The sequence below is a fragment of the Hyperoodon ampullatus genome (assembly GCF_949752795.1).
Source record: "Hyperoodon ampullatus genome assembly, chromosome: 6".
NCBI lineage: Eukaryota > Metazoa > Chordata > Mammalia > Artiodactyla > Ziphiidae > Hyperoodon > Hyperoodon ampullatus.
In genome coordinates, this window is record NC_136919.1 from 118,627,703 (window position 1) to 118,652,752 (window position 25,050).

Sequence of the window (25,050 nt, forward strand, 5' to 3'; positions counted from 1 at the left end):
ACAAAGTCAAGCTGATTCCTGGGTATCTTTCCTGGGTTCCACCATCAGGGGCCTCTTCCCTTCCATCTCATCAACAATGTGGTACCTTTTACTATTTGATAAAGATTAAGGACCTGTTCTTTGGTCAACAACCAGAACTTAAAATCTGCTGGAGTAGGGTCCGAGACCATTTCAGTCACAGCTGAGGAAAATGAAATTTCCGTTCTATTTGGTGCCTTGTCCAGGGAGCGCACTAACTCTTTCAGAAACGCGGGGGTGAGAGGAGGTTGCGTCTCGTCTGACAGCGACTCGTGGTTATGGCGAGTGACCCAACGTGACCCGCAGGGGCAGGAGCCACAGAGGAACTCACGACGGGCTACACCATGTTGCGGAATGGGGGCGTGGGCAACGGAGGTCAGACCTGCGTGCTGCGGTGGTCCAACCGCATCCGGCTCACGTGGCTCAGCTTCACGCTCTTCATCATCCTGGTGTTCTTCCCCCTAATCGCCCACTATTATCTCACCACCCTGGACGAAGCAGATGAGGCCGGCAAGCGGATCTTTGGCCCACGGGCTGGTAACGAGCTCTGCGAGGTGAAGCACGTGCTGGATCTCTGCCGCATTCGAGAGTCCGTAAGTGAAGAGCTGTTGCAGCTGGAAGCCAAGCGGCAAGAGCTGAACAGTGAAATCGCCAAGCTGAACCTGAAGATCGAGGCCTGTAAGAAGAGCATTGAGAATGCCAAGCAGGACCTGCTTCAGCTCAAGAACGTCATCAGCCAGACCGAGCACTCTTACAAAGAGCTGATGGCCCAAAACCAGCCCAAACTCTCTCTGCCCATCCGACTCCTCCCAGAGAAGGACGATATCGGCCTCCCTCCCCCAAAGGCCCTGCGGAGCTGCCGGCTGCACAACTGTTTTGATTATTCTCGTTGCCCTCTCACCTCTGGTTTCCCAGTCTATGTTTATGACAGTGACCAGTTTGCCTTTGGCAGCTACCTGGATCCCTTGGTCAAGCAGGCTTTTCAGGCCACAGCACGAGCCAACGTTTATGTTACGGAAAATGCAGATATTGCCTGCCTTTATGTGATCCTAGTGGGGGAAATGCAGGAGCCGGGAGTGCTGCGGCCTGCTGACCTGGAGAAGCAGCTGTACTCCCTACCACACTGGCGGACAGACGGACACAACCACGTCATCATCAACCTGTCTCGGAAGTCGGACACCCAGAATTTACTGTACAATGTCAGTACGGGCCGGGCCATGGTGGCCCAGTCCACTTTCTATGCTGCCCAGTACCGGCCTGGCTTTGACTTGGTGGTGTCGCCGCTAGTCCATGCCATGTCAGAGCCCAACTTCATGGACATCCCACCACAGGTGCCGGTAAAGCGGAAATATCTCTTCACCTTCCAGGGTGAGAAGATCGAGTCGCTGAGATCCAGCCTTCAGGAGGCCCGCTCCTTTGAGGAGGAGATGGAGGGTGACCCTCCAGCCGACTACGATGATCGTATCATCGCCACCCTCAAGGCAGTGCAGGACAGCAAACTAGATCAGGTCCTGGTAGAATTCACCTGCAAAAACCAACCTAAACCCAGTCTGCCTACTGAGTGGGCGCTGTGTGGGGAGCGGGAAGACCGCTTAGAGTTACTGAAGCTCTCCACCTTTGCCCTCATTATCACTCCCGGGGACCCTCGCTTGGTTATTTCCTCTGGCTGTGCCACACGGCTCTTCGAAGCCCTGGAGGTCGGTGCTGTCCCAGTTGTGCTGGGGGAGCACGTGCAGCTTCCTTACCAGGACGTGCTGCAGTGGAGCGAGGCCGCCCTGCTGGTGCCCAAGCCACGCGTGACCGAGGTCCACTTCCTACTACGGAGCCTCTCAGACAGCGACCTCCTGGCCATGAGGCGGCAAGGCCGCTTCCTCTGGGAGACTTACTTCTCCACCGCGGACAGTATTTTCAGTACCGTGCTGGCTGTGATTAGGACTCGCATCCAGATCCCAGCCGCTCCCATCCGGGAAGAGGCGGCGGCCGAGATCCCCCATCGCTCAGGCAAGGCAGCCGGCACCGACCCCAACATGGCCGACAACGGGGACTTGGACCTGGGGCCCGTGGAGACGGAGCCGCCCTACGCCTCCCCCAAGTACCTCCGCAACTTCACCTTGACCGTCACGGACTTCTATCGCAGCTGGAACTCTGCGCCAGGACCTTTCCATCTTTTCCCCCACACACCGTTTGACCCTGTGCTGCCCTCAGAGGCCAAATTCTTGGGCTCCGGGACTGGCTTTCGGCCTATCGGTGGCGGGGCCGGGGGCTCCGGCAAGGAGTTCCAGGCCTCGCTGGGCGGCAACGTGCCGCGGGAGCAGTTCACGGTGGTGATGCTGACCTACGAGCGGGAGGAGGTGCTCATGAACTCGCTCGAGAGGCTGAACGGCCTCCCTTACCTGAACAAGGTCGTGGTGGTGTGGAATTCTCCCAGGCTGCCCTCAGAGGACCTCCTGTGGCCTGACATTGGCGTCCCCATCATGGTAATAGAAGCATGAGCCTTTGGTTTTACTGCATGAGAGAGGAATTCATTCTTAATCTCTTTTCCATAAACGTGCTTTTTTTTTTTTTTTTTTTTTAAAAAAAACCTATACAGATTCTTTCCCCGTGAAATTTTCTCCTTGCTTCTATTTCATTCTTTTCAGGCCTTGCCAGTTCCCTCTCTGCTACTTCAGAAATCTCCGAAGATGCTCCAGTACCGAAACTGGCCCCGTGAAGGTTTACAAAACCCTGTCATTGACCTCATGGACTTATTCTGTGTCATCACAAAGATGTTGATAATGAGAATGATGATGAAAAGCTAACATTTAAGAAGCACTCATAGTCTAGGCACTATAATTTAGCATTTGTGGAACTTATGTAATGAACTAGTATGGTTTCTTCATTTTAAGTCTGTGGAAACTGCGGCTTAGAGAGGTTAATTATTTTGCCCAAGGTCATGATTAGCAATCATGGAAGAGCTGAGTCTTAGTGTGTCTGATTCCAGAAGCTCTGGTTTTAATCACCTCCCAAAGGATTTAGGAAGGAGACCTGTTTCATTTCACAGGATCGGATACAAGTCCTCTGGGAGACTGGCGTCGGGGTTTGATATTTTTGGAGCTGGAGGTCCTGAACCTTTTCTGTAGTCGCTTGCAGGTTCTTTCTCATTCTTTACTCCATCTGTTATGGTTAGGATGCTCTATTTTACAGGAAAAATAATAGCCAAATATGCAGGGTAGAGCTTTAGTTCTGAGTACTTTGTTTATCCACCTTCTGATGTAAACTTGTCAGTCTAGAGGGAGATGACCCATTTCTCTTAAATGTGAGGCCTTAGAGCAAATCTTAAGCCACCTGGCAACTACTTACCCTGCAGCTTAGGTACTTTCCAGAAAAAGGTAGCAGAGAAGGGCAAAGGTCTGATGGGCCATCTTGCTAGAAGCTTGCTTAAGAAAATTAGTGTAATATTTAGAAAGAATTTGCCTAGAAGAGGAATGTTCAGGCTACACCAGTTTTTAAAAAATTTATTTCATTAAGGAACTAATTCATGTGAAATATTTTCTAAGCAGCATCATGGTATAATGGAAAAGTATGCATTTTGGAGTGATATAGACCTGGGATTAAGTAGTCATTTTGTCATCTTTGGTAAGTTAATTAACTCCTTTGACTTCAGGATTAAAGAGGAATCTAAGATAGTACAAGTAAGGGATCTAGAAAGGTGCCCCAAAATTATTTGATTCCTACTTATTCCTTCCTGTCAAAGGAGATGGAGGGCAGCATGGATGTTCTGTTTCTGTTAAGGACTCACTTCACTGATGAAGCCTTCTTGTATCTGCTGTATAATTTCCCTTGTGTCATAACTGTTACCACTTTCTCTTCTCTTGTACAAATCTTTGTTTTAAATTTTCTTTCTTAGGAATCCTGCTACTCTCTTACTACTGCTGCTAATCTTTTCTTGTATTTTACTTAATTGAATTTATAATCTGAGGCTATTCAAAGACTGTAGGGTTCTACAAACTTTTTTTTTTTTTTTTTTTGCGGTACGCGGGCCTCTCACTGCTGTGGCCTCTCCCGCCGCGGAGCACAGGCTCCGGACGCGCAGGCTCAGCGGCCATGGCTCACGGGCCCAGCCGCTCCATGGCACGTGGGATCTTCCCGGACCGGGGCACGAACCCGTGTCCCCTGCATCGGCAGGTGGACTCTCAACCACTGCGCCACCAGGGAAGCCCTCTACAAACTTTTGATCCCAGAATTTATCGTGTATATTAAGAAAGTGCTGAACGGGGAGATTTTTTTTTATTGACGTCTTCCCAAATACATTTCACTTATTTTCTTAGTTACAACTTTTTGAATGTCATTGAAATTTAAAAAAAAAATTGTTCTGTGAAAGATAGATGCTACTCAAATAGAATAATAAAGCAGCCTTTGTTTTCCGTTTTCCTGAGTTTTCTTTGAATTTGATAGGGATGTAGAGAAGCTGATGCCACCACAGTTAACAGCGACTGAAATTCGTCCGAGAACTTACCAGAACTAATCCTTCCTTTTAACTCTGGTGGGAAATAAGTAGTCCTCTTTGATTACTGGGTAGCTCATTGCAACAATACAATGCCTAGTCAGAAAATGCCATAGACTTTCCAAATGGGGGGCTGTTTTTGAATAGCTTGTTCATACACACATTTTTTTCAGGTTCTTCTGAAAAAGAAAAAACGCTTTCAAGCTGGACAGTTTCACTCCATTCTCTAAATATTTGGACTGTTTTCTATTTAAGAGAGGCAGTTTTTTTTGGGCAGCAGTTGAATTGTCAACCTCTTGGGCATAGAGTCAACACTACCCAGGTATCAGGGCTACAAGGGACTGGCAGCTCTCCCCTGTGGGAGAATGGCACTGTTATGAAGCATCTCAGAGTGGATTGTCCACCGAGGGTGAAGACGTGACCTATCCATTATGTTACAGTTAACAGGTCTTTGTAAAGTTAGCAGCAGAGTGGTTCCCAGGCAGTCTGTCCGATTCCAGTCCTTCAGGGAAAATGATTTGAAATGAGCATTTTGGCTAAAAGAATCAACCCAGGAACCTACATGCCATTTCTGAAAATCCTGGGCAGTTTGTGCTTCTCTTCTGCTCAGGGTGCCAGCAGTACAGTGGGCATGATAGCTAGCTGTTTGTGTAAGGAAAGAGGGGTTGTCTTAGGGGGTACCTCCTGGGGTTAATATGCTAAAATCCCTCATTCTTTTCTATTACTTACATAACAAAGGGGAAACTGCCTTGGGTCTGGTTTAGAGTAAATGTGATCTTCAGGGCCACCCTCCTGCCCCAAATGCTTTATGTAAAGAGAATTTCAGTTCAAATGCGGTAGGGCCTGGGCGGGTGACAGCACTGCCCCCCAGGGAGATGCGGTATGTGCCACCAGCTGCAGGGGTCTCTCACCTGAATGGTGTGGGACGGCTGCTCTCTCGCCGTCTCTTGCCTGTTTTCTGAATAGTCGAATCAGGTTCCTTAGCTCCTGGAGCAGAAGACATGAATGTTTAATGGAAGTCAGATGGAGGGTAGCGTTGTGCTGGGAGGTTTTTTTTTTTTTTTTGCGTTACGCGGGCCTGTCACCGCCGTGGCCCCTCCCGTTGCGGAGCACAGACTCCGGACGCGCAGACTCAGTGGCCATGGCTCACGGGCCTAGCCGCTCCGCGGCATGTGGGAGCCTCCCAGACCGGGGCACGAACCCGTGTCCCCTGCATCGGCAGGCGGACTCTCAACCACTGCGCCACCAGGGAAGCCCATGTGCCGGGAGTTTTGAAGGCTGTCTTTTGAAAAACTCCCTACTAGGTGGGGAGGCCACCACTTTCATGCATCTTAAAGATTTTCCCTTGTTTCCAGGCCTCCATTCTTTGAAATGATATGTCAGTGATTTCTCAAATGTTTGTTTCCCTGTATGTAATGTGTTATTTTTCTCTGGCTGCTTTCAAGACTTTTTCTTTAAATTTGGTTTTCAGCAGTTTGACTGTGATATGCCTCTGCATGGTTTTCTTTGACTTGTGTTTTGATTGGGGTTCACTAAGCCTCTTGAGTCTAGTAATGTATGTTTTTTAAAATCATATTTTGGGGAATTTTTATTCAGTATTTGTTCAGATATTTTTCTGTCCCATTCCTGCCCTCCTTTCCTTGGGGACTCCGTTCTATGTATATTAGACATTTTGATGTTGTCCCACAGTCTTCAGTGGCTCTGTTCATTTTTTAAAAATCTTTTTTATCTTTGACAATTTCTGTTGATCTGTCATCAAGTTTACTGACTTGTGTCTACACTGCTCTTAAGCTCATTGAGTCAGTTTTAAATTTCAGATACTATATTTTCCAGTTCCAGAATTTCCATGTTTTTAAGAATAACAGTTTGTTTCTCTGCTGAGATTTCCTGTTTTGTTTTTGTTTTTTTCCCATTCTGAGTATGCTTTCCTTCATTGAGCACAGTTACGATAGCTACTTTAACATCTTAGTCTGCTAATTCCAACATATGGGTTGTTTGAGTATTTGCTGTAATTGAGTTTCTTTTTTCCTGAGGACTGGGTCGTGTTTTTCTGGTTCTTTGTACATCACATCCAACAGTTTTGTATTAAACATTGTGAATGTTCTGAAGACTGTGGATTTTGTTTTATTTCTCTGAAAAGTGTTGAGATTTTAGTTTTAGCAGGCAGTTAATTTGGTTGGACTCAGACTGCACATTCTCTCTCGAGTGGCAACGCAAATGTTAGTTGAGCCCTTTTGTCTTTAGGTGGTCTGCTTGCAAACAGCGCCAAGCATGCATGGTTTAGGGGTGGCCCGGAGACTGGGCACTTCATACACAGTACATGGAGCTCCCCCTATCTGGCTCTCTCCATGCTGGAATCTCCTTTCTTCCAGGGGCTGTGGTTGCCCCAGACTCTTTTCCTCATTCTTCAGGCCAGAAAGACTTGGGTGTTGTATGCGAGTTTAAGCTGTCTTGCATGGTACCGACTTCGGCGTCCTCTCAGGGCAAAAGCAACGGTGAGTCTCCCCGTGTCAGTAATTCCTTCCTACATTTCAGCTTGCCTTCACAATTTGTTGCCTTCTGCTCCCTATCTAGTGCTTTCAGGTAATGCTTTTTCGGTACTTTTGTCCAGAGTTTACGTTACTGTCTACAGGAGGCTGGGTCTGGGTGGGGCTTTTTCAGCCATCCTAGAAGCAGGAGCCTCCAGGTGGTCTCTTTTTGGATACATGGCCGCGCCCAGAATTTTGGTTCAAGTTATTACTTTATTCTGACCAGTTAACACATCTTCTTCACTCTGCTTTCTAGTCTAGAAAATTGTACTAAATAGGGTGGCCTTGCTGGAGCGTTGACTGGAAATGAGATGTGAAAATCTGTCCTTTTGGAGCTTTAAAACATGGGCTGTTATGAAGGGGACGTTGTCATTCACAGTGTAGTCTTGCCCACTCAAAACATTGCCCATCTCTACGCTACGTACTCACTTCTTTCTCAGTCTTGTGACAGCCAGGCCCTTGATTCTTAATTTCTAGTTCTCTTCTCTAAAGGGTACAGCTCATTTACACAGGGAGCCTGGGAGGGCCTTTTTGAAGAGGTGATGTTTGAGCAGAAGCCTGAAGGATGTGAGAGAATGGACCACGTACATTCTGGAGGAATATACAGAGAACGGCAGGTGCAAGAGGCTTGTTGGGTTCAGGACATGGCAGGGGGACCCAGTGTATTGGGGGTGGATCGAGTGGAGAGTTTGAGCAGGTCAGAGGAGGCAGAGGCCAGCACATGTAGACCACGGCAAGGATTCCAGGTTTTATCCTCAGCGCGTGAGGGTGCCAGCAGAGGGTTTTGAGCAGGGAGAAATATGGTATGTGTGCGACCGTGGGGAAAAGAGCAGGAACAGTTCAAAGGTTATTGCAGTAGCCCAGGTGAGGGGTGCCAGCGGCTTGGATGGGGCAGTCGTGGTGGAGGTGGTGATTCAGAGATAAGCTGTCACGCCGCTCTGGGAGACTCCAAGGTCTCTGGAGGTGAGGCCAGAATGTGCCGTGTTTCCAAAATGAAAACTGTAGAGATATGAGGTGATTTTTTTAGCTCTTTTCCCTCTTTCCCAGCCCTTGATACTAGAATTGAACAAGGAGAGTTCTGTTTTGGGAACTTAATGTCATGCCAGCGTAGTTATTTTAGTACTATTGCCCCAGTAGTCTACTAAGGAAGACTGGAAGAGAAACTGGCTGTGTCGTCAGCTCAGTCATTAAGATTCAGGCTTGGGCCTCTGCCAGCCGGGCAGTTAAAGGCTTTATTTCTGGCTGGACCTCAGGCAAGAGTAGAGATAATTCTAAAGCCTTATTCTTTAGAAAGTTGATACGTTTTATTTTTTTTTTGTCTGTGCCCACTCTACTTTTAAAAATATTACTTGAATGTGTCAGATACTAATTTTCTAAATTTGTGATTTCTAGGCAAAGCTAACAGGAAAAACCTTGTCCAGTTTCTCTAGGTCCAAGATTGTGCAAAGTCTGGTGAATTCACCAGGTATTGGTATGTCTGGGGTTTTTTTAAGTTTTTATTTAATTTATTAATTTATTTATTTTTGGCTGCGTTGGGTCTTCGCTGCTGAGCACGGGCTTTCTCTAGTGGCGGAGAGCAGGGGCTACTCTTCACTGGTGCTCAGGCTTCTCATTGTGGTGGTTTCTCTTGTTGCGGAGCACGGGCTCTAGGCTCATGGGCTTCAGTGGTTGTGGATCGCGGACTCTAGAGCGCAGGCTCAGTCAGTGGTTGAGGTGCACGGGCTTAGTTGCTCTGCGGCATGTGGGATCTTCCCGGACCAGGGCTCGAACCTGTGTCCCCTGCATTGGCAGGCGGATTCTTAACCGCTGCGCCACCAGTGAAGCCCTGGGTGTTTTTGTTTGTTTGTTTCTTTACAATATTTTACTTAATAATCAGGTGGCTACAGTTATAGCTCTCTTTTTCTGTTTGAGAATGGGCTATGACTGTGAAGAATTATATAAAACAAAGTTACCAGAAATCAGAAATTAATAGCAAATATTATAGATGTGTGATATAAAGGGATTGCTGAAAAGTCATGTTGCATAAATGATTTACTAACTGCAGTAAATCTGTTCTTTAGATAATGTCTCCCCTCTTGGTTTATATGTACTCTTTTTTACGAATTCAAAGTAAGGAATCTGAGACAGAGAATTTTATTGCTTTAGGTCCCTTGACTAATTAATACCTAAATTAGAACTTAGGTATTAATACCTAGTTCAGTGCATAGTTTTCTTTTTTCACCAAATCTAAGTTTCTTGGAAAGGCACAGCGTGTGTGTGTGTGTGTGTGTGTGTGTATACATACACACACACACTCATACATACATAGATACATAGTATATATATTTTACAAATTAAAGTAGGAAGAGGTTTTACTTATCTCATGTAATTGCTAACATTTTTTGAGCATTTTCAGTGTGCTAGGTAGGCACTGTGTCATGCTGTTTATATGCATTCTGTCACTTGGTGGTGAACCTGTAACCTGTGCTGTTTACCTACAGTTTCACAGGGATCATTGGCAACTGTTTCTCTTATAAGTTGAGACAGTCGTATCTCATAACCTAAAACATATACTGGTTTTGTTTTATAGTGCATTAGACTCAAATTTAAAGTTACAAATGGAAAACCAGTTTGCTGTGTCGCCTTCTTACTCCTTTTCCTTCCTTCTTTGCATTTCCCAGTTTCTTGCCCCTACCACTCTGTGTATTGAATGAATGAGCTCCTTGAAAACTCAACACGTTGTGGTGCCGCTTCTTTGTCAGTTGTCTTTTCTGTTGCTCACTCTCCACCCAGTCACCTCAAGCTCTGTTTCACATGGGTCCTCACAAGTAGGTACACGTGACCATGTGGTTCCTCTTGGACCTCATTTTCTTGCTTCCTGAGTCCTATGATGGGTTAGTTTTTCAAGTTAGAGGTAAGGGGGGGGATGGAGGACAAAAGTTGGTGGTTGTTTACCTGTATTGCCTGTAGGATGGCTTGACATAAAGTTCATCCTCAGAAATGGATTCATGACAGACGTGTACTATGCACGTGCATGTATTGTTGGAGATTGTTGGGTTTGGCTGGGCAAAATTTGATCTTAAAGAGAAAAAGGACAACAGTATGCGTGTAGTTAAGTTGATGAATTTAGCAGGTGGCATTCTGGGTTTGTACCGTGCTTTATAGTGTCCACGTACATTTTCAAATATTACTACTTCTCAGGTAATGGTCTACTTTTTAGTGTTCTCTGCTCTTGATCTGCTGTATGACTTAGGTTGCTTCACTTAATCTCTTCATGTCCTATTTTTCTTTCCTACCAACTTCAGAGACCTGCCTATGGCTCGTCATGAGCTGCTTTCCAAAAGATTCCATATTCAGGTAGTTCTCCCATTTGAATCCAGGTTCATTATTCTGCTTCACTTGAGCAACTTTCACACTAAATTGTTGAGATGTTCCATGGTTCCTTGTAAATAGCAATAACTACTTACATTTTCATCCCTTAGATATTGAGATACTTGCTATTAATTGGGACTCAGACTTATCATGGTAGCTAATTAAATAGTTATGATGTGAATTGATACTTGGCTAATTAATGTGGATTTGCTGATTCTGCCTGGATTTAGAAACCAAATGCCTGGTTAACACACTAGGAGAAAGGACCCTATTTGAGTAGCAGTTCTTTTATTATTCATAAACTCCAGAATTCCTCAAGAACCAGGCTGAGTGTTAATTGAAGATACTGATTGGTTTTTTGTGTTTTTTTTTCTGTACGCGGGCCTCTCACTGTCGTGGCCTCTCCCGTTGTGGAGCACAGGCTCTGGACGCGCAGGCTCAGCGGCCATGGCTCACGGGCCCAGCCGCTCCACGGCATGTGGGATCCTCCCGGACCGGGGCACGAACCTGTGTCCCCTGCATTGGCAGGCGGACTCTCAACCACTGCGCCACCAGGGAAGCCCTGATTGATTTTTGATCGTGCATACGCTTTATACATTTGCACACGGTAGGGTTCTAGGCCGTGCTTGTTGGACTGTTCCGCTGATGATGAAAAGAAGGGCGCCTTCATGAATGATGGTGAACAGAGAACTAGGGAGACATCATCAGGGAGTGTTGTGTGTGGAACAGGAAAAATGAGCGTTAGTGAGCACCGCTTCTGGCCTGTTGTAGGCTGATGGATTTTTTTGCTATAGAAAACTAGATTAGATACTGAGAGGTTTCAGTATATCCAGTGTTTATAGTTTTGTTATATAAACTTCTCAAGTCTTTATTCTGTATTCTGAAAATAGGATGGATAGGGCCAAATTAGGTCCTATTTCCTGTTTATTCGTTTATTCATTCATTTATAAAACACTTGTTGAACATCTGCTGCATGCCCGGCACTGTACATTCTAGTCAGTGTCATACCAGTATTTAAATCAATAACTTGAAGGTCAGTCTTCATGTTCACAAGTTACTAAGCTATAATCATAAGGCACGAAAGAAATAGCCACTGTTGAGGGAGGGGGGAGTGTTGTTTAATTTGGAAAAAAACAAAATAACATCAACAAAATGAGAATATTTCCTAAATGTGACATATTACTTCTGGTTGACTCATTTCTTTCACATTTGATCTGCCGTTTCTCAGATCTGCCTTTTCTCAGATCCTTTCTCAGATCCTTAGAGGCCAATGCTGATCTGCATGTCTGCATTACAAATATTGGAATCTTTTCGTTGTTCTGATTTTGCTGCCAGAAATGATAACGGTTGGTTTGCTTGGCTTTTGTCTAGCCATTAAACACTATAGCTCTGAAGCAAATTTGGTAGAAGAAAGCTTTTACTTCCCTCACCCTTTAATTTTAGTTTGTATTTGCAAACTTTGTAAGGTGGAAATCTCTTTTGGTTTATGGGGAAAAGGTGATCGTGCTCAAATTACGAGTTACATTTATTCAGAGTTTGCTTTACTGTCTCCTGGTGGTTGACTCTAAATCAGGGTGTCTCAACAGTGGCACAGTAACATTTGGGCTGGATAATTCTGTTTCAGGGGGCCGTCCTGTGCACTGTAGGATCTAGCAGCATCCCTGGCCTCCGCCCACTACATGCAAGAAACTCCCCCCGGCCCCCCAAGTTGTGACAACCAACAACGTCCACAGATATTGTCAAATGTCTCTTGGGGGGCAAAATCACTCCTAGCTGAGAACCACCACTCCGAATCCTTAAAGCAGACCTACTGACCACAGTTGTTTGTGAGCTAACCACAAGTAAGCTGCTGCCGTACTTGACCTTGTGTTTCTCTGAATCCTTAAAAGTTCTTCTGTTATTCTGATGGCTGTCGTTTCAGTTCCCTAATCCTGGGGATCTTACTGTCATTCCAGAGGAGTTGTGCCAGGATGAGCAGAGATGATGGTACATGTCGTGTATTCCTGGAATCCAGAAGACTTGTTCTTAATGGACCTGCCCCTTAATGGACTTTAATAGACTTTCTCAGAAAAGCTGCATGTGAAATCTAGGCCAACACATATTTGATATGAGGCCTTCAGCTCTAAGTCTTCCAAAGGACAAGCAGGTCCTCTTGATTGGATTTACTATGTAATTAGACAAAAAGTTTGGCTATGTTCTAGGTATCAAATCATGATCATGTTAGTTTTTAATTGTTGTTTCTTGTTTTTATTTATTTAGAAATTTATTTATTTTATTTATTTAGTTTTGGCTGTGTTAGGTCTTCATTGCTGCACACGGGCTTTCTTTAGTTGTGGCGATCGGGGGCTACTCTTGGTCGCGGTGTGCAGCCTTCTCGTTGCAGTGGCTTCTCTTGTTTCGGAGCACGGGCCCTAGGCACGCGGGCTTCAGGAGTTGTGTCACAAGGGCTCAGTAGTTGTGGCTCACGGGCTCTAGAGCGCAGGCTCAGTAGTTGTGGTGCACAGGCTTAGTTTCTCTGCGGCATGTGGGATCTTCCTGGACCAGGGCTCGAACCCGTGTTCCCTGCACTGGCAGGTGGATTCTTAACCACTGCGCCACCTGGGAAGCCCTTGTATCTTGTTTTTAGACTAAGAGGTTTTTTGTAGGCTTGTCAAGTTTGGCTGATAAACAACTTGCATTTTTGCACACAACATGGTGCTGTGACGATTTAGCAGAGAGGTTGCTTTCTTACGTTCATACACATGACAAGTGGTAGAATTGGAATCTGAACGCAAGTTTTTCTGGTTGACTTCAAAGCCATGCTTTTTCCTCTGTACCAGCGCCTCTCAAAATTTAATGTGCATAGGACTCGGGGATCTTGTTAAAATGCAGGTCGGTCCTGACTTGGGAGGTTTAGGGAGGGCTGCATTTCTAGCAGAGTCCCAGATGATGCCCGTGTTGCTGGTCTTTGGATTATATTTTGAGTACTGGAGCTCTGTACTATGTCCATGGATTGTTAATTGTGCTGTAGGTAATCCTCCTGGTGGTTAACTCACAAAATTGGTCATCTACAATTGAATATTCAAGAATTGGATGTTTCACTGATCTTCTTTCTCATTTTAAGCTATGTGTATTCCCTGGTAGAGCTGAGGGACAGCTTTACTCACCTGAACTGGCAGCGTTGCAGGTCTGTGTTAAGTGAATGCTGGGCACATTAGGACAGTCACATGAATGACCCGAGGGAAGCTTGTGGGGCAAGCGTTTGAGTGAACAGCTGCCGTAGTCTGCTGATTCTGGGGTGGGCGTTAGTTTACATTTCCACATCTCTGAAATTGGGTGTTTCCTAAGATAGACAGCATTTTGCCGTCACCAAGGTTGGCATTTGTCTTCGGCTACTTCTGGCCACCCTCCCACTCCCTGGGGTGGAGCCGGGCAGATACCGCGGTGAGCACGTGGCCTTCTCCCGCTTCTTGCTCCTCGCTGTTTCCTGACCCAGGGTTCAGTGCCTGTGTTCTGTCACTGCTGAACCCGAGCTTGGGAGGTCTGGGCTACAAGCTCAGGGATTTTTATATTGGTCAAAGGTGCTGCAGGGCAGGGCTGCCCTGGTGGCGCAGTGGTTGAGAGTCCGCCTGCCGATGCAGGGGACACGGGTTCGTGCCCCGGTCCGGGAAGATCCCACATGCCGCGGAGCGGCTGGGCCCGTGAGCCATGGCCGCTGAGCCTGCGCGTCCGGAGCCTGTGCTCCGCAACGGGAGAGGCCACAACAGTGAGAGGCCCGCGTACTGCAAAAAAAAAAAAAAAAAAAAAAAAAAAAAGTGCTGCAGGGCAAGATGGGTTTCTCTGCCTATTGCTTGGCTCTCTGTAGTAGCAAATCCATTACAGATTTTTCCTTGTCTTGGTAGGAACTCCTCCAGGACTGAGGCAAAGTTTTAAAAAGCTCTTTATTAAACATTCTAAATGATAAACTATTTCACATCTTTCTTGTTTGGCAGCATTTTTATTTCTTGATGGTACACAAATTAATAATACATTTTCCATGGGGCTTTCGTTGGATGAGATTTATGAACTTAATCGAAGTTTAGCAGAGAAGCACTGAGTTGGAGTTGGGTTATTAGTTAGAGTCTAGCTCTGCTACTTGCCCGTCGTCCACGTGTGAAGTGAAAGTTGACTGCTCTCCAAGGCCCTTCTGGCTCTGAACTAATTGGATTCTAAGTGTGCTAGAATGAATTAATTGAAACATGATGACTCTGCCTTAAGAACACAGAAGAAGTGATTACTTTTGACGAGGCTGGGGAGTGACAGGAGGCATCTGAACTGGGTCTCCAGGGGGAGAATAATTGTAGAGGAATAGGAGAAAGAGTATTTTAAGCTGAAGCGACAGTACTCGTGAGGTCGTGGGAGTAGCTTTGAAACCATTCATGAACTTTTAGACTCTGGATAAAATTACATTCCTTATGCTACGTGGAGGTTAGCCTCATCACAAGTAAAGTGTTTTGTTAAAAGTAAGATGACCCTTCTTGGCTTTCCAAAAAGGTGATTGCTCAAGAAGTTCTCTTTGTTTCTGGTTTTTGAGACTAAAATGATGGTTCCTCATTAGCTGGATTAATTAGGTATAGAAACCATAAAAATAAAATGAGCTATCAAAGTACAGAGTATGTTCATCCTTGTTTATTTGAGTTATCAGGGACAAGGTGAATAATAAAGCTACTACCTATGTTATAGTAAACTATGCTTATTTTAAAAAATAATTTTTAAAATCATAATGTAGTTCTACCATTTGGGCACTAATCTTTGTTTTGTGAAGAAATTACTGCTTTTCATAGTGGGTCGTTTTGGATAGAGATTCTTTGAATTGGGAATTTCTTTGGACACAAAAGCTGTTTTACTTGATCAGGTACACCTTGAAAGAAAAACCTCTTGTAAGTGTAGTCAGTGTTGCAGGTAGGAATTGGAAAAGTGAGGTAATAAGTAATTAACCTCAACCAGATGGACTGTCCTTTGTTCTTTTATACCAAAAAGAAAGGCCTTAAAATTGGGGGTCAGAAATTACATAGACTCAAGGGAGTTCTGAGTTTGGTTTTAAAGGGGATTCCAGGGCTGAGAATCATAATCTCAGTTCTACCCTGCCACCTTGTGTTCTCTTGGGAAACTTATTTTAATTTCCCTAGACTGTGTTGATTGCATACGTAAAATAATCCTCAGCTTTAGCTTGTTTCACAGAAAAATTAGTTAGCAAATGAATACAGCTTAAAATGTGAAATCTTTATACATTTGCTGAAGTATGAGGCAATTTCTGTTCCGAAAAGGCATATGCTAGATTTTACAAGTGGTAGGTAAGCAGGCGAAATTATTCAGGATGTTTAGCCACAGTCTGCTTTGACCTAAAGGCAGTTTTGCTTTTGCGTTGAATGATGCAGCCTTGACCGTTAAGTGCTTTTCCTTCCTCTTTACAGGTGGTCCGTACTGAGAAGAACAGTTTGAACAATCGATTCCTGCCCTGGAATGAAATCGAGACAGAGGCCATCCTGTCTATCGATGATGACGCTCACCTCCGCCACGATGAAATCATGTTTGGCTTTCGGTGAGGAGCTGATTTTCAATCTTGAAACACTTTTGTTTGCAAGTGACAGGAAACTAACTCCTAACTCAAAACCTGGATAAGGCAGCCAAATGAATTTCATAGCTGCTAGTAACTGAGACATCTTATTGGGCTTAAATATCCCACTTTGAGGGAACAGTACAGGTGAGAGAATGGAGTAGATCAGGGCCACTCAAAGTGTGTCCTGGACTGGTACACTGGCCCATGAACAGTTTATTACCTGTCCACAGTGAGGTAAGTACAAAAATTGAGAGTAGGCATTTAGAAACTTTAAAATGCTTTGATATTTACCATGACATCCACGTGTGAACTTTTTTCTTGTAATTCATGTTTTGGGTAACATTTATTGAGTATAATTCATACATCATACAGTTCACTCATTTAAGTGTACCATTCAGTGGTTTTTAGTATATTTACAGAGTTGTGCAACCATCACCATAATCTAGTTTAGAAATCTTCATTACCCCCAAAAGAAATCCTGTACCCATTAGCAATCATTCCCCATTTTTCTCCAACTCCTCTGAGACCTTGGCAACCATTAATGTACTTTGTTTCTCTATAAATTTGCCTTTTACAGACATTCCATATACATGGTACCACATAATATGTGCTCTTGGTAACGGGTTTCTTTCACTTAACATAGTGTTTTCAAGGTTCATCCATCTTGTATGGATGTACACATTTTGTTTGTCCATTTATCCATTGATGGACATTTGGGTTGTTTCTACTCCTTGGCTATTGTGATTAGTGCTGCTGTGAACATTCATGTACAAGTTTGTATATGAACATTTCCTTTCTCTTAGATATATACCTTGGAGTGGAATTGCTGGATCATATAGTATCTCTTCGTTTAACATTTTGAGGAACTACGCTCCTGTTTTCCAAAGTGGCTGCACCATTTTATATTGTACCAGTAGTGAATAAGGGTTCCATTTTCTCCACATCCTTGTCAACACTTGTTATTTTCCATTTTTTTTATTTATAGCCCTCCTACTGGGTGTGAAGTGGTATTTCAATGTAGTTTTGATTTGCATTTCCCTAATGACTCATGATATTGGCTATCTTTTCATGTGCTTAATAACAATTTATATATCTTCTTTGAAGAAACGTCTATTGAGATCCTTTGCCCATTGTTATTTGGGTTGTGTTTTTATTATTGAGTTGTAAGAGTTCTCTGTATATTCTAGATCCAAGTCCCTTATCAGAGATATGATTCGCAAATTTTTTCTCCTATTCTGTGGGTTGTCATTTCACTTTCTTGATGGTGTCCTTCAAAGCACAAAAGCTTTTCATTTTAATGAAGCCCAGTTTGTGTGTTTTCTTTGGTTACTTGTGCTTTTGGTATCATATGTAAGAAAACATGTGATTCATTTTTATTGTATTTTACAAAAGCATGAATAAGCCAGGGGAACATTACTTGTTTGCCACAGATAGTTTGAGAAGCACTGGAGTAGATATCCTTGGAGATCTTGTTCAAATTAAGTATAGATCCAGGATGGAGAACTCTTTTTTCTCTGTGCTTTCCCATTCACTGAAAGCCTGGCCTGACCTCTAGCTTCCTTTGGTTTAAGTGGATAAGTGCAGATGCTCAGATGAAAGGAGCAGCGGCTTTATTGCTGTATTTGTCTTAGGTCCATCTATAAAGAATTATTTGACATATTTCTGACAAATCAGAACATCTGTTCTTCCTCTCCCTCACCCAGCCTCTCATTTCCTTTGACTTCTTCCTCCTACTATATTATTGAGGCAGGAGTCTATTGTTAGCAGTGATAAAAATCCCACTGGAATGTGTTCCTTTGTACCATGACCGTAAGAAGCCAGCTCTCTTTACTTGTTTTTATGAAAGGAAAAAAAGCCATGTGATGGTTCCAGAAATGGGCTTTTGCCATCACAGTTGTCGTTATTGGTGGTGGTGGGGAGGAGAGGGAAGGTGGTGTATTTCTGATACAGCATGATGCAGTCTAGAGCATGCTAAAGGACTGGGAGCTGTGAACAGTCATGGGATGTTAACAGGAGAATTGCCAATCAGCTCTAGATCCCAAGAATGATTAGATAAAGGGTCCTGCTTTGATGAGTTTGAAGCTTATTAAGATAGCTGGCACTTGCTATCTTCTATGGCTCTTGATTTAGGAAGATTTTTTTAAATTAATTTATTTTTGGCTGCGTTGGGTCTTCGTTGCTGCACATGGGCTTTCTCTAGTTGCGGCGAGCAGGGTCTACTCTTCGTTGCAGTGTGCAAGCTTCTCATTGTGGTGGCTTCTCTTGTTGTGGAGCACAGGCTCTAGGCGTGCAGGCTTCAGCAGTTGTGGCATGCAGGCTTCAGTAGTTGTGGTATGTGGGCTCAGTAGTTGTAGCACGCGGGCTTAGTTGCCCCACAGCATGTGGGATCTTCTCAGACCAGGGCTTGAACCCATGTCCCCCACATTGGCAGGTGGATTCTTAACCACTGCGCCACCAGGGAAGTCCCTGGGAAGATCTTTGATCTTTTCCATTTGTCAACAGATTTCCAAGTGGTGAGAGAATAATAGGAAGCCTTATGACTAATGATATTGAGTATCTTTTCATGTGCTCAGTGACTGTTTACTTCTTTGGAGAAATGTCTATTCAGATCCTTTGCCTTTTTATTATTGAGCTGTAAGAGTCTCCTAACAGTCATTTGAAATTTGAGGTTTAGCCTCTGGTTATAAGACTGGTGAATTATCTCTGGTTCGACTTCTAAAACTTTTATTGCCCTGACTCTTTTCTCATTTGTTTGGGCATCCTTTGATCTAAAAACTTTGTTTTCGAATTAGAGTTTTCATCTTTTCCAGATTAGATTTTTAAGGAACCTCCATACTGTTCTCCATAGTGGCTGCACCAATTTACATTCCCACCAACAGTGTAGGAGGGTCCCCTTTTCAAAAAGATAAATGCACCCCAATGTTCATTGCAGCACTATTTACAGTAGCTGAGACATGGAAGCAACCTACGTGTCCATCAACAGATAAATGGATAAAGAAGCTGTGGTATATATATATACGATGGAATACTACTCAGCCATAAGAAAAGAATGAAATAATGCCATTTGCTGCAACCTCGATGGACCTAGAGATTATTATACTTAGTGAAGTAAGTCAGACAGAGAAAGGCAAATAACGTGATATCACTTATATGTGGAATCTAAAAAAATGATGCAAGTGAATTTACTTACAAAACAGAAGTAGACTCACAGACATAGAAAACAAACTTATGGTTACCAAAGGGGAAAGTGGGGGGAGAGATAAATTAGGAATTTGGGATTGATAGATACACACTACTATATATAAAATAGATAACGAGGACCTACTCTGTAGCACAGGGAACTATATTCAATATCTTGTAATAACCTATAATGGAAAAGAATCTGAAAAATAATATATATATGTATAACTGAATCACTTGTAAATCAACTGCACTTTGATTTTAAATAAATAAATAAATAGAAATTCTCCCTCTGGCAAAAGATAATATGGATCTTGGCAAACTTCAGCTTAGGAAGGAAGCAAGGAAGGAAACAGATATGTTCTTCAGGGACAGATAAAGAGACCCAAGAGAACTGAAAATGTGTCTGTACAAAAGTAGTACATGAATGTTCATAGCAGCATTATCTATAAGAGTCAATGAGTATAAATATGATTCTACTTATATGAGGCATCCAGAGTAGTCAGATTCATAGAGACAGAAGGTAGGTGGTGGCTGCCTGGGGCTGGAGGAAGGCAAGAATGCCGAGTTAGTGTTCAGTGGGTCAGAGTTTCAGGCTGGAAGGTGAAGAAATTCTGGAGATTGATGATCATACAACAGTGTAAATATACTTAATGCCACTGAACTGTACACTTGAAAATGATTAAAATGGTAAATTTTATGTTACATACATTTTGCCACACACCAAAAAATCAGTTGTCAAAAAAAACTAAAACAAAAGAAGTATAAACAACCCAAATGTCCATCAACCGATGAATGGATAAACAAACCGTGGTGTATGCATACAATGGAATATTATTTGGCAACAAAAAGGAATGAAGCTCAAGGATGAACTTGCTACAACATGGGTGAACCTTAAAAACAGGCTAAGTAAAATAAGCTAGTCACATAATACATGAGTCCATTTATATGAAATGTCCACAACAGGCAAACCTGTGGAGACAGAAAGTAGATTAGTGGTTGCCATGGGATGAGGAGGGGGGAAATGGGGAGTGACTGCTAATGGTTATGGAGTTTCTTTCTGGGGTGATGAAAATATTCTGAAATGAGGTAGTGGTGATGGTTGCAAAGCTCTGTGAATACACTAAAACCCAGTGAGTCGTACACTTTTAAACAAGTGAGTTTTATGGTCTGTGATTTGTGTCTCAGTAAACTTTATTTTTAAAAAAGGTGATAGTGTAAGCTGTGTGAGGAGGGATGGGGTTGTGGACTGGGAGGTAGGTGTCTCTTCCTGGATCCAAGTATCTCTGTCATCTTGGCCCAGAATTGTTTAATTCCACCACTGGGTCTGATATTGATCTTTTTCTCTGTATGCCATTGCTCTGCTTGGAGGTTTCTTTTCCAAAGGGAGCTAATCAAAACCTTTTTCCTTTACCATGGTTTGGTACACATTCCTTAATATTTTATTTTGGAGAGGAGGAAGAGGCTAACATAATATCGTAGAAACATGGAATTTGGAAAAGACTGTTGTTTTAGATGGTCAGGAAGCAAAAATCTCACCATATTTTTTAAATACATTTTTTGATTATTAGTTGATTTTACACTTCATTTTCTTACTGCATTTCAAATCATTTGGTTCTTAATGAACCAGAGGGAGAAACATGGAAATATAACCAAGAAGGATGAGACTGTGTCTTTGTGTGATGTAGTCCGTATTACTTTAATGTACTCAATATCTTTAATATACTGATCTTTATTCAAAACCATTTGCCTAAGTTTTGAAGATCAGAAAAATCAGTTTTAAATTAAATATTAGTAGTAACATGACCTTTTGCTTCATTCAGGTAACTTATTAAATCGTTTTGAGTCTCATAGGATTGCAAGAAAAAGAAATCATCGTTATTTAAACTAATGTAAATATTTGAGTTGTCAGTTTTTTTTTTAACTTGACTCTATTAATATGGAAATGATGTGCCACAGTTTGTGCCATGAGAAGGTTGAATTGATGCACTTATTTCAAAGGTGATAGTATGTAAATCTGAAATGTTAACAGAAGAATGTTAGTCGTGACTCACATTCTTCAGTGGAATAGTATCTTGATTTCGTTATTTTAAAATTTCTCTTTAGTTGTTTGGCAACGTTGAATTTATCGAGTGAATTTTCTTTAAGTTTGAGCTATAGAATTACCTTTGAAACTTTTTCCCTAACATATTTTGTAGGTAATTGGAACATTAACACAGTTAAAAAATAATTCATTAAAGATAAGGTGTACTGGGAGTTCCCTGGTGGTCCGGTTTCCACACTTTCGCTGCCGGGGCCCTCACTTCCTGGTCAGGGAACTGAGATTCCACAAGCCGCCTGGTACAGCCAAAAAAAAAAGAGGATAAGGTATACATACCAAAGCATGATCTATGATACTGCACATAGGTTAAAAATACTTAGTGCAGCATAATTTGAATATAATGTTAAGGAACGGGTTATGTGTAACACTTTTATACTTAAATTGATAGCATTATTTATAATTGATATTTTAACATGCCTAACGTTCCAATTCCACTGAGACCTTACTATCTAAAACTCCTGATGCCTCATCCCAAGGACTTGAGCCTTTACCTGCATTTGTCTGGCGCTTGTGCTTCCATGCTGATTTTTTCCTTATTATTTAACATAATTAATACCTAATTGGGCAAAGACAGCCTTTAACAAATTGGATATGTTGCCTTTTGATATCATGTAGCAAAGGATAGTCTACCTTATTAAAAACTGTATATATTGACTTAGATCAGCCAAATCTGATAATTAAAATATTGTTTCGCATTCTTTCTTCTGCTGGTATTTCGGGACTAGTAGGATCAATAAGCATTTGAAGAGATCAGTAGGTTTAGGAGTATTGATAGAGCATTTCGATATGCCATTGGTATTTAGTAGCAATCCTCACATTCTGTAAATGTCAAAATGTATTAAAACATCTTATAGCTTTTTAGGTTAGTAATTGGGAGTCAGTTTTAGGAGATAAATCAGGACAGAGGTAGGGATTTGGGTGGGATGTGGCAGAAAGCCCATTTAGACAGCTGCGAAGTTGTGATAGAAGTTGTAGTGTCTCATCTGTTGGACTAGATTAGTCGCTTTCAAACTTAATAGGAGAGGAACTCTTTTGAACTGAAATCTTATGTGTTTTAGGAGTTGAAGTTCCACAAGTGATGAAGGAGTTTCTTAGGCAGTTTAAATCTCCGTTGGGGTGAGGTGGAGTGGGGAGGTGAGGGTGTATTGTTTATGGGACCCCTAAAGCACTTCTGCAAGGATGTAGGGTGCTGTGGAACATAAGTGCTTTCAGCTCTATGATTTTAGCCTGTGAAACTGATTTTATTTGTTGTACCTTACCTGTACATTTGAGGATGTTATAAAAGTTTATCCTGGAAATGTTGAATTCTCAATTCATTTCTTGCATTTATGAAGTCTTTCATTTGTATGGTTCTGTAGACCACTTCTTTTCATGCTGTAGGTTTCTACCTGAGCTCTGCTCAAATCAGTAATTAAGACTGTTGCACCTAACTCCAGGCAGCTGTCTCCTACTTAGACCAGTGGTCTCTAAGCCTTTTTTTTTTTCTTCTGGCCGTGCCATGCGGCATGTGGGATCCTAGTTCCCCAACCAGGGATCCAACCCCAGTCCTCTGCAGTGGAAGCACACAGTCTTATCCACTGGACCAACAGGGAATTCTCCTCTAAGCTTTTTTTTATAGTGTACCCGCTCAGTAGAAGAGAAGTTAAGTATGCAATACACATAAATTATATATAAGTCCTAATATGTCGTACACATTAAAAATAAAACCTTTTTAGAAATTAAATAAGATTAAAAATAAATAGATATAAAAATCATCTTCTTCCTGCTTCTTAGCAGATTGCTATACTTATCCCATTCTGGAGACCTTTAATGCCTTAGATCCTTAGATCCTTTCTGTGTTATTCCAACTTTTTCCTTCTATAAGGGCTGGAGAGATGCTGGCTGCCAGAAGTTAGAGGATCAATAAGTAGGTACTTATTAAGGAAGCTGTGGGTGACGCTGTTTGTTTATTTTTTTATGGCCATGTGGCTCGTGGGATCTTAGTTCCCCAACCAGGGATTGAACCTGTGCCCTCAGCAGTTAAAGCACGGAGTCCCAATCACTGGACCGGAGGGAATTCCTGACACTGTTTGTTTTTATCCCTTTTATCTTGTGATTGATTTGGTATATACAGTTGTTTGTTATTTTTTTAAAGAAGTAACAGCTCAAAGAGTCAGAGTCTGCAAAATAGAGGCAATAATTTTAAACGTTTCTGATAACCTTAGAGCTTTGTACTCAGGAGTGTGCATATACTTGTGTTTTTTGAGGGTGTGGAGAGAAGCACGGGACCGCATTGTGGGTTTCCCTGGCCGTTACCATGCGTGGGACATCCCTCATCAGTCCTGGCTCTACAATTCCAACTACTCCTGTGAGCTGTCCATGGTGCTGACAGGTGCTGCCTTCTTCCACAAGGTAAGAAAAAGCTGATAGGATTGACATGAACTTGGTAGGAGTTGAGCCTTTGTGGGGCAGTGAAATGCTGTTCTAAAGTTAGCTCTGCTAGTGCTTCTTATATATCCCTTCTCTGCTAGAATTAAGTTATTTCTATTTTTAAAGACAGTGATCAAGATGATTAGAGCAATGCTAGAATAAAATGTCCGGATGAGAAGGCTGCCTGTATAATTGCACATAGGTCAATAGGAGAATCAGTATATCTTCCCGGGCACTGGCTCTCCCTCTGTAAAATTGAGGGCATTGGGCCAAAATGTTGTCCAGTTTCCCCACAACCATTCCAGACGTGACCTGGTCAACAGAAGGCTGAACCTGGCCCTCTTCTGACTCAACCACCTCTACCCCAAGCCCCACCACAAACCTCTGTCTGTTGGGGCTCTGCAAGTTCTAGCTGATTCCTTAGAGCTTTTAATTTTCATGTCGCCTCACATCCTGGTTTTCGTTGAAAATTCACTGTGCACATCCTTCCAGTCATTACCCCTTTCCTGTAACGTTGTCGCTAAACTGCTCTGTGTTCTTGCTCCTGACTCATCTTCCCTCTACATGTCATCTGTTCTATAAAGTAGCCACTGGCCACATGTGGCTACCGAGCACTTGAAATACGACTAGTCAGTGTTGAGATGTGCTCCACAAATAAAGTACATGGCAGACTTTGAAAACTTAGCATGAAAGAAAGAGTGTAAACTATCTCAGTAATTTTTTATATTGATTGTATGTGAAAGTGCAATTATTTTGGATACACTGGGTTAAATAAAATATATTACTAATTAATTTTACTGCTTCTTTTTATTTCTTAAAAACGTGGCTACTAGAGAATTTAAAATGACACTTGTGACTCGCAGTACAGTTCTGTTGGATAGTGCTGCCATGTACCTTCCCTCCCAGGTCCTCCCTCTGGGTTCTGAAGGGATATCCCTATTTTGAGATCGCCAAACTGCCTACAACCCCCACTTCACAGAGTACCTCCTGCATCTCCTTGATCTGATTGAAACCTGACTTGTCTCTGAGGACAGTGCTTTCCTTTTATTCCTTCCAGGGCCAGTGATTGAGGCTACTCATTTCCCCCGATTTGTACTTCGGAGCAAGGTGTAGAGAACCATTTGCACTGCTTACTGGTGACACTTCTAGACAATTACTTCTCACCTGTCATGTAAAATCTCATTTGAGGTTCACGGTGTCTGTCTTGTTGCTCCATCTGCCAGCCTCCAACTAATCATCCCTTCATGGTCATCAGAGATGTTAGCACCTGGCCCATCATCCTGACCTCCACTCCATGCCCTCCTGGAAGACCCATCCAGCGCACTGTCTCCCTGTAATTGTTGAAGTATCTCAGGGTTCTACTTCTGTCTAGTGCTCTTATTTTTTTAATATAATTTTTATT

The 25,050-nt window shown here is 42.8% G+C and overlaps 1 protein-coding gene across 1 annotated transcript in view; it reads left to right on the forward strand.

The window, feature by feature from the left end:
• Nucleotides 1-356: 356 nt before the first annotated feature.
• The window catches only part of EXTL3 (exostosin like glycosyltransferase 3), a gene marked incomplete at its 3' end in the record, with an annotated part of 41,952 nt that continues 17,258 nt past the window's right edge, over nucleotides 357-25,050 (forward strand). Inside the window, exons 1-3 of the mRNA XM_079706126.1 lie at nucleotides 357-2,495; nucleotides 15,813-15,940; nucleotides 23,486-23,630. Of these exons, the coding sequence (XP_079562252.1) occupies nucleotides 363-2,495; nucleotides 15,813-15,940; nucleotides 23,486-23,630 (2,406 nt within the window). The 5' untranslated portion in view covers nucleotides 357-362. The remainder of the gene's footprint in view (nucleotides 2,496-15,812; nucleotides 15,941-23,485; nucleotides 23,631-25,050) is intronic.